Consider the following 9,677-nt stretch of genomic DNA (forward strand, 5'->3'; position numbering starts at 1 on the left):
TTTGAACACAATCATCCGTTTCTCTGGTCGTTATAATGGTAACATTTCTGTGATAAGAATGCTAAAAATTTTGTTGGTGAACATTTGAGAATAATATATTCCAGCGAAATTTTTTGTGAGAATGGCATTAAATGATTCTGTAAATTTAGCAAATTTACATGTCAATGAACGCACTTCTTTGTTGAGCAGCTTACCAGCCGATTATTCATTTCAACATGTGGAAATATTGAAAGGTAAAGGTTAATTTTGACAAGAGTAGATGGCCTTATGTATGAAATATTCAGTTGAGTTTTGTTCCATAATTTATCGAATATAAATATCAATTTTATGACTCTTGGAAACACAGGCGACTTTGAACCATTTCTTTTTTCATACTGTCAGTTTTTGCCATTGTGTGTCATATTAGGTATTATACTGAATTTTTAACGAAATAAGAATGGTGCGAGAGTTCAAACGCACGCCCTTTGTAGATTTTCACATAAATGAAAACACCACTTTGGAGTCTGGAAAACCTGCGGACTACTCCTTCAAGAAACTGTCTGAACCAAAAGGTATCGATAAAAGAATTTTTATCACTTCGAACTAGTCTTCACCTTTTTTTAGAAGGGAACCGGTATTTCTACAAGATCTTGATAAAAAAAATAATAATCTGAATTAAATGACAGTTATTCTATTTCTACTTTTTCATTATTCAAATGACTACTGTTTCGCTACAGAGAAGGTTCTAATCAATTAATTATAGGTTTTGTTGCTTGTTAACCCAATCTGTGGCGAAGATTAATGAAGATTCGATAAAAGGGTATAATCATTTCAAAAATGTAAAACTAGAAGAAAGCAAGGTGTTTGCGGGCCCATGTTTACAGAATTGTTTTTATTAAAAGTATCCAAGGAATCTCTAATTTTCCTTTGGTCCTTTAATTTAGAAACAACCTCTATAACATTCCTGATTACTCAATTCATGGAATAAAGAGTTTTTCATTGATATTTGGATATCATTACCCAATACCACCTTGACGGAACATTATTTCTAAATATCTTATTAGGCACTTATGGCCCAACCCGAATATTTGTATCGAATATAATCAAAATCACTATAACTAAAGTTCTGGTAAATTCTCGTTTGCGCTTGTGCAATGGCGCACAATACTCTGCAAGAGCTGAAATCTCTGCAGAGCCATTTGTGACTCAATATGAATTCTTACACAAAATTTCATCAAAATCGAATAAGAATTGAAAATGATGATCTAGGTACTCTCACTAACAAAAAGACATACGTGAAACCAAGGTTGTTAAAAATTTTCTAAAATGCGCTGTGCAACTGAAGATTTTAAATTCGAAAACCAACAATTTTTCTGTATTTGATTACAACTGTCCTTCTATCTTCGGTAGAATCGGAAGCAAAAAATAGCACAGTTTGAATTAATGGTTCAATTCAACATTCTCTAGCCATGGGTGTTGAGGCGGCTCGCTCGATAAGGATAGGTTGCGTTCCAGAGAGAGGTACGGTCAAGAAGAAGCTCCTCACCAGGTCCATCTGGCTGAACAATAACAAGTTGAAAAGCATAAAGAACCTAGAGCAGATCGTAGAATCCATTCTTGAAGTACCGTCTCAGCTCAGTTGGATCGATTTCTCTTTCAACTACATCAAAGACATAGACGATTGTATCTTGAAGTACCCCAATTTGAAGATTGTCTATTTTCATGGCAACTGTATCTCCAAGTTGGCCGAGTTGATGAAGCTTCGGAAGCTGAAGAACCTGAGGACGGTGACCTTTCACGGCAATCCGATCTCGAACTTACCGCTGTACAGACTGTCCATTATGTACATTTTGCCCCAGGTGAGTCGAGAAAAATCTTTGTGATAGACGGATGTCATGAAATCAGAATAGTTATTTATAATACAAGTGCAGAAGGCATTGATATTCTTCCACGAGTTCAAAATTCAAAAACGAGCCACGAAGTGGCGAGTTTTGGAATGAACGAGTGGTAGAATGAGCCTTCTGTACGAGTATTATACATTATTTTCTCTAATTCATTGCATTTTCATTGAAATTAATGATATATTTCCATAAATATAATTTAGTGATTTTTGCATTGAAAAATGTTGGTTGGCAGAACTGATTTCTTTAAGGCAATTTGATGAATTGACAGATAAAGCCGTAGCGGAATGTTCGGAGTGCCAACATAAAATAATAAAATATAACCATGAAAACTATGCGTTTCTGATATATTCTCGCACGATTTTGTTCTACAAGATGTGGAAGAATGAACGGAATAACCACAGAATTAGAGAAAATGTAATTTCAATTCATCAAGGTTTACGTTGAGAAATGAAGAAAACACTGACGTGAAGTTAGAAGCTTTTGAACGCTTGTTCATTCATACGCTTATCAACCTCTATATTTTTCTTTCCAAATCGCCACATATTTTCTGCAAGAAATAGATGTTCACAATTTTTTTTTGAATATCACATTCTAAGTGTGAATGCAGTTGAATTTTACGATTTTGATTACCGACATGAATCGTAGAATGATAAGTAATATTGAGATTGACCATGCAAGAATTGTGGCTGTAATTGAAGGAGGTCATACTCAATGGTGTGTAAAAGCGGCCCACAGACGAGCAACTTAGTTGCCAACCAAGGTGCCGACATGTCGTGATGGCGACTAAGTCTGTTGGTGGTTAGTATTCCGAGTTGGCAACTGGTATGCTGCGAGATCAAATCGGTTTGATATTCTGTGTACCTTGATACCCTAAGTCCTAAAGAAATGGGTTGCTAATACAGGGTGCTGCAATCACCCCCTATCGGTAGCGGTATGAACTTCAAAACAATTTTCAGTGTGTTCTCTTTATCACTTTAGTAGTAAAATTTTTTACCGCAAGTCTCTACGATGAGTGGATCCTGAGATATAGCCGCTTACCTCGCTTATTTGCCCATTCTGTACATCATCGTCGCATAACTCGTTTATCATCATACATTATAAAAGATCTTACTCCATTTTCTATTAATTCCTGCGACTCAACTGACTAGTTCACTCGACGAAAACCTCCACTGAAATGATATTGGCAAACGCTATTTTCACCCACTTTGGCTAGCCTAGCACATAGACAAACTAATCTAGTTTATCTATGGCCTAGCACAGCCGAGCCTAGCCTAGCAGAGGATTTTGTAACAAATTAAATTAAACAGAACGCCGCATATTGGACGTAGCAGAGCAGATACCTACGTGACGTAGTAACAGAGTGCCCTGTCTGCCCTGCGACGCTTCTGGAGTTCGCACAGTTTCTTCTGCAGAGTGGCCAAGTTTTTTAAATTAAACGGTTAAATTTCATAAAAATGGAATTGTTAATTGATATGGTTCGCGAAAATTAGGTGCTTTACGATACGAGTCCTCAATAAAACATTTTTCCATATTGAATTTTCACTACAAACTATATAAAAACAAAAGATTTTCTATTTCTGAATTTGATTCCGAATCCGAAATTAGGTTTAACTATATGTCTGGATCTATATTTTTATAGGAAACTAACCAAAACATACAGAAACCACTAACTAACTATCTATGTGCAATATGCGCGCATGATTTGGATCACATAAATTAGTTTTCCTCTATAGTTGCGGTGTTTCTCCCCTGTGCTGTGCTAGGCTTCACTACTCTCAATATGCGGGCATCGTTCAGGCAGAGCACAGGAATAGTTTTCCTCTGTAGTAACTCCACTCTGCTGTGCTAGGCTACGCTGCCCTCAATGTGCAGCTAGCCTTTTCGTTTGCCAACCTAGTTGACAATAACTTGGTTGGCAACTATGTTGCTCATCTGTGGGCCGCTTTATAGTGTTTCACAAAGTGGCTTATCTCGGACATCGACGCACTATCTCTTGAACAATTCTCTTCGTGACAGACCAACGAGCTGTAGAAGAAGGACAAAACCATTATATACATTTAACTGTTTGGGGAAACCAAACCACAGCATTTAATCAGCACTTCAAAGAGATATAAGATATGCTTGGGAATTATCACTCTCTACATTACGCAGGCGAATACTTGCAGGTTTGAGGTATCGTCGAAGTTTGAAGGTTACCCGACTACAACCTGAGCATAGAGCTCGAGTCTACATTGGGCTCAAGAGCGAGTTGACTTGCCTGGAGAATTCTGGAATAAGGTGTCTTTCCGATGCGAAGAGAATCTATTTGACAGAGGATAGCCATCGAATTCCTGAGAGGAGAGAGCCAACGAGGAAGTGTTATGTTGGCAGGGAACCATGACTGATGATAAAACCTCAGGGATATTCTACATCCTAAAGTGAGATTATTTTGGTGATCGATTCATTTTCAAGGACGATAATGTCTGACCTCAATGCACCAAAGTTGTAAAAGAATATCATGAAAGCCATCAATCGTTTGAACTGGCCCGCTCTACCTCCAGACATGATTCCCATAGAACATAATTGGGGCATATTTGGCAGGTCAGTACACCAAGCAGGAATCCGCCCAGAAGTTTACAGGATCTTGTTCCTTCAAGTATACGGAAGAGTTTAAACTCCAATGCAACCCCTTCATGAGTATGATCATGATCTAATGATACATAGTTCCTCTCTTGAGAGATCGTGCAGTGTAGAGCATTGAGGTATTGATTCCAACAGAGAAAAAAAGATTAAGCCTAGTTCGCTTGACTACGGGGAGAGGATGAAGATGATGAATTTCAACCAATGATAGGGAGGAAAAATAACGTGAAATAAAATGGTTAATTATTCAATGATCGATTGATTCAATATGTTCAACCAATCAAAACATCGGTTACTTTTGGTTGGGCCCTTGGTAACGAGGTGTGCACCTCACCTTTGTGTTACAGTCGATTCTTCTCTCTATGCGCTATCTACTTATAAGGTATTAAATCATTGCTTGAAGAAGAGAAAATGATAACCTCCTATATAAACTATATAAACGTTTTTTTCCATGGTTTTTTGATGAGAGAAACATTGTTTTGTACCCCTTTTTTGGCCATTTCTTTCTCTGATATATTAAATTTCATTTTTAGGTCTTGAATTTGGACTTTTTTCCGATCATCAAGAATGAGAAATTGTCACCACCCCCCACCGAAACCCTAAAAATCATCCGAGATTACGAAGCCAAAGAAAAAAGAACTCCCAAATGATTTTTTTTTTCATTTTGTTCTTGAAACTGAATACATTTTTTTTAAGGTTTTTGTTCATTTTATTTTTTCATGACCAATGTTTATCATTCTTCCAACAAAATTATACCCTCCTTTTAAGTTTCAAAGTTGGAGAATTCTATATATCAAAATCTGGTTGAATTATGATGAAGTTATTGCATAGTATTCTATCATTTATTTCTAGGTAATCCGCAAACTGTTATTAGTTCTTCTAATCTCAATATGTCATACAAGAAATAATAATTTACAAGCATGTGGATATGATTTGAATGGTTAATGAATGTTTATTTCTGGAACAGTGCAACTGACGATTAGTCTTTTACCTAGTTTTTAAGTTCAAGCACGTAAACATCAATAAGAAAACAATATCCATGTTCCTGTATCCGTATCTCTTTCTATGGTTCACAAGCGTGTATGACAATTGACAACTATGATCTGACATAAAGGAGAAAGATTATTTATTTACTATGAGGTAAAATGAGAAATTTGTAAATAAACAGTAATTCCAATGTGGAATTGAAATCACCCTGTAACAAAACATTTACCGTATGTTTTCAAATAGATTTTATATTAATCCACAAGTGTAATATGGCAGCTAAAGGTAGGTCCAAAATACATATAAGCAACAGTTTTATCACACAAAGTTAAGAGGGTTGGAATTACATTTCAGGTGTTCCGGAAACAGAAGAACAACAAAAACTACGATTTCAGGTTGAATTAGAATTTGTACAATGTTTAGGGAATCCAAATTATTTGAATTGTAAGTATTTAAACATTACAGTTCACCCCTATACTTAAATTTTGACAGTTTTAGCTCAAAGAGGATATTTTAAAGATAGTACATTTGTTAACTACCTAAAGTATCTCTCATATTGGAAAGAACCAGAATATGCCAAATATCTGAAGTATCCCATGTGTCTCCACTTCTTAGATTTGCTTCAATATGAGCATTTCCGCAGAGAACTTGTAAATGCACAGTGCTCTAAATTTATTGATGACCAACAAATTCTTCTATGGCAGCATTACACTCGAAGAAGAAATAGATTACTTACTCCACAAAATCCAAATGCAACACCAGAACAAAACTCAGGAAACCAAAGTAATCAACAAACTAATGGTCATATGAATCCAAAAATAACATAAAAATACATTCTATCTCTGTGGATTTTACCTTGACGTATATTTATAAAATCAAATATTGGGTATGTTGAAAAGTTATTTAAAGTAAGGTTTTGTATATTTGATATTTTTAAGAAGTAAATAACTAATAGTCAAATTTGTTTTATTTGGTTTTAAAGAATAAATATTAAATAATTTTTAAAAAATCAACAATTTGTATTGGCTTATGAGCATCTATTTTGGGTATAAAACAATTTAAATCCTCTACCTGTGGCAGAACCATTTGTTCTAACTTGCACAACTATCGGTCCTAGACTGTTATCTAAAATCAAAAAATTTAATTATGATGCAGGTAATTTTATGAAGAGACAAACCTATTACAGGTGCATTCATAGTTAGATCTGCATTTGTCATTCCATCATTAAACTTGTTGCCACAAAGTCTCTGTCCATTGATGATAATATAATCATTTGGACAATCAAAAGTTTCAACTCCTGCTTGACCTGGCATTACAGTCGGTTGACCATCTATAAAGGAATTTGAATGATATTTTTAGGATTTAACTTGATTTCAAATAGGAATCTGTTTGTCATTCTGTTAATTTAATATGTATTGTTTGAGAATTAAAAACTTCTGAATGTATCTTACTTGAGGCATAATTCACCAATTGGAAAGGATATTCTAATCCGTTCATTATGTTCGTGTAAGTGATAGAACAATAGCCAGCTTCTCTTCTTATACAGATAGCATAGTTGAGGTTATTCTGTAAAAATTAGGTGTTTTTATTCCTACTCTGTCATGCTTTTGAAAATTCTATCAAAAGTTTGATGCTTCATCAAGTAAAGATTGTATTTTTCATGAACTTTGATATATTCACTATATACACTTCAAATCAAATATATATTAATTGAAGTGTTGGAATAGCACTACAAAGTTTTTCCTCCACCTAAGGCTTAGGTCACCAATAGTGCTAATCACTGCACCACTTTAAGATACAGTGAAACTTACGAAGTAAGATGGAGTGCTCCGGCTCAACATTGATGCTTGATCATAATTAAAAGACTGTATCACCCCACTGGTACCTGTGTAATACTGTAAACAATTATTCGGAGTTATACAAGCTGTTTGTGAATATTGGCAGATCCTGATTCTAAACCTTTTTCTGTAGGACATATTGGAAAGAACAGATAACATAAGAGGTCCGCTTAACATCGATACATCCACATAAACTGAAAAATATAAAAACTCACTGGAATAGAATAAGAAACATGAAATTCAAGTAATCTTACGATGTTGTCCTGTGTTGTAACCGCAGATAACAGGGATCTGGTTGCTAATCCCACTCCCACTAATGACTAACATCTCATTGACGCAAGTTCCATTTGTAGGACCTAAGAGCTGCGAAATGAGGTATTTCTTCAAACTGACCCATCAGCGGGTATTTCTCTCTTACCTCCAAATCCAGGAAATCTATACGCATCTGCTGTACACTTGAAGATGCCTTCGAAACGCTGAAAATACACTCCAATGTTCCCATCTGTCTTCCAAATCGGTTGCGTTGAAACCTGGGATCAGGCCGTAGATCTTCCGTTGTCGTGGTGGGAGGTGGAGCAGTGGTTGGAATGGGCGGTACCACCCCTCCGTTGTTGGGGTAGTAGTCTGGATAGTTTGGGCTTTCAAAATAGCTGCAGTTTTGGGAAGCGCTACCTCCACAACTTCCTCGAACTGTTGAAGGTGTTAAATCAAAATTTACACAATTTAAGGGAACTTATACTTACAAACACAACAAACGCCGTAACCGTCAGCACAGGTTCCCCCCGCGGTTCCGTTCAAGTTTGTGCATTGTGCCGCCAAATAACAAACTCCTTGATATGACACACCGTTTAGGGTAGCATCGCAGGCAGTATTGTTGAATTTGACCACTTGAAACACATTCAAGAACTGATTAGCTATAGTTTTAGTTTTGTTCTTCAGCAAAGCCAGAGTATCTAGGCCGCTCCCGAAGAATTTACTCTTTTCTCCGTCTATGTCATCGGGATCTATATCCACGTACCTAGAAACGCCGTATTTTCGCCTATATAGCCTATTCACAAAGTTCTTAAGTAGGCGGTTCACATTCTGCCTTGTAAAGTTGGCTGCCTCTAACTTTGTAATCTTCTGTACGTGGGAGAGTCCAGTAGGACGAAAACTTGGTGCTTTTTTGGATGAGTTCGTCTGTCTTATGGTAACTGGTTCAAAGCGGCGGTCTTTCCTGTCGTAAGGTCTCACTACTTCACCAAACTCAGATTCTAACTCATCATTTCGGTCTTTAGGAAAATCTCTCCTTGGCTTTTGATTGAGTTGAGGTTGTAGGGTGTCATTTTCATTAAACACCGCTTCTAAATGACCTTTACTGTTCCACTTCTTGTAGTCGCTAAATTTTTCCACTTCCGCCCAAAGGTCACTTTCATTTCTTTTCTTACGCACCTCGTACTTAGATACTGTTTTTCTGTGATTTTTGCGGTAGCCATTCAAGAAATCCTCCACCTTATGACTGTCGGAGGGCAGGATGACGACGTTCTTAGGTCCTTCAAATTTGTGCGGGTCTCTGGTCCTCCATGGAACTCCAGGTAAGGAAAAGATATCGAAGTAAGACTCATCTTGGGCCAATACTGTAAATAAACGAAGCAGTATCACAGAAACTATTACACGCATTGTATTTAATCTGAAGAAGCTGGATGATAACTGAAATCTTTCGTACAACTGATTGGAAATGGTGTGTACTCAAATGAAGATTCATAACAATTTGTGTTTAAAAGGCGTGAAATATGTCACATGTTATTCCGCTCTAAATGAAATATAAACTCTCTACAACGTGACGCTTATTTTCCGGTCAATGAATGCTCAATGTATGAAAAGTAGGCGAAAAGTAAAATCAATAAAAATTTCCCACGGAAAACTGCTAATATCATTTTTCCTAGCAAAAGTTCCCGAATCCTGACCTGTTTCATTCTAAATAGTCGATATGACAGGTAACGTCCTGAATTCAGCATTGAGTCAGTGACCGTCCTAACTCTATGGGCAATCCCGACGTCTAAAATTTGAATTTTAGAATGCCCGATTTTCGAAATATATGATAATATAATCGAATTCTTCAATTAAAATGCAACTAACTCCTATCGATTTCAATGAAAACGATTCGAATCAGTGTGTAGATTATTTAATAGGTGGAATTTGTGAAGTGCCTTTTGTTGGTTATGTTCAGTGTTTAGTCCACAAATACTTCTTAGTTTAGTAGTGTTGTGTTTTAGGAATTCAAAATTGGAAACTGGTTCCGTAAGCACTTTTCAATTCATTTACAAAATGATACTTCTATTATTTAAACAAGTTATGACGTAGGTTCAAACAT

General features: G+C 36.2%; 3 protein-coding genes across 4 annotated transcripts; 2 read left to right on the forward strand and 1 right to left on the reverse strand.

Moving 5' to 3' along the window:
• The first annotated feature begins 32 nt into the window (after positions 1–32).
• LOC123675724 (leucine-rich repeat-containing protein 51-like) lies at positions 33–5,201 on the forward strand. Of its 2 annotated transcripts, none has more exons than XM_045611203.1 (3): positions 33–233; positions 1,447–1,838; positions 5,036–5,201. In XM_045611203.1, the coding sequence occupies exons 1-3, from the start codon at positions 122–124 to the stop codon at positions 5,150–5,152; spliced, it is 621 nt and encodes a 206-aa protein (XP_045467159.1). In that variant the 5' UTR covers positions 33–121; the 3' UTR covers positions 5,153–5,201. The 2 variants fall into 2 exon arrangements, with proteins under 2 accessions (XP_045467159.1, XP_045467158.1); XM_045611202.1 differs by lacking the exon at positions 33–233 and adding an exon at positions 288–551.
• A 378-nt stretch (positions 5,202–5,579) lies between these two features.
• Positions 5,580–6,446, forward strand: LOC123675726 (mediator of RNA polymerase II transcription subunit 31). Its single transcript, XM_045611204.1, has 3 exons — positions 5,580–5,771; positions 5,820–5,930; positions 5,979–6,446. The coding sequence occupies exons 1-3, from the start codon at positions 5,759–5,761 to the stop codon at positions 6,311–6,313; spliced, it is 459 nt and encodes a 152-aa protein (XP_045467160.1). The 5' UTR covers positions 5,580–5,758; the 3' UTR covers positions 6,314–6,446.
• LOC123674583 lies at positions 6,436–8,983 on the reverse strand. The gene is made up of 7 exons (XM_045609506.1): positions 8,068–8,983; positions 7,743–8,014; positions 7,579–7,687; positions 7,298–7,518; positions 6,938–7,052; positions 6,664–6,816; positions 6,436–6,611 (listed from the first exon to the last, which is right to left on the reverse strand). Exons 1-7 carry the CDS (start codon positions 8,981–8,983, stop codon positions 6,514–6,516), a joined length of 1,884 nt encoding a protein of 627 aa, XP_045465462.1. The 3' UTR covers positions 6,436–6,513.
• Between the last annotated feature and the right edge of the window lie 694 nt (positions 8,984–9,677).

The sequence above is a fragment of the Harmonia axyridis genome, chromosome 3, assembly GCF_914767665.1.
Source record: "Harmonia axyridis chromosome 3, icHarAxyr1.1, whole genome shotgun sequence".
Taxonomy (NCBI): Eukaryota; Metazoa; Arthropoda; class Insecta; order Coleoptera; family Coccinellidae; genus Harmonia; species Harmonia axyridis.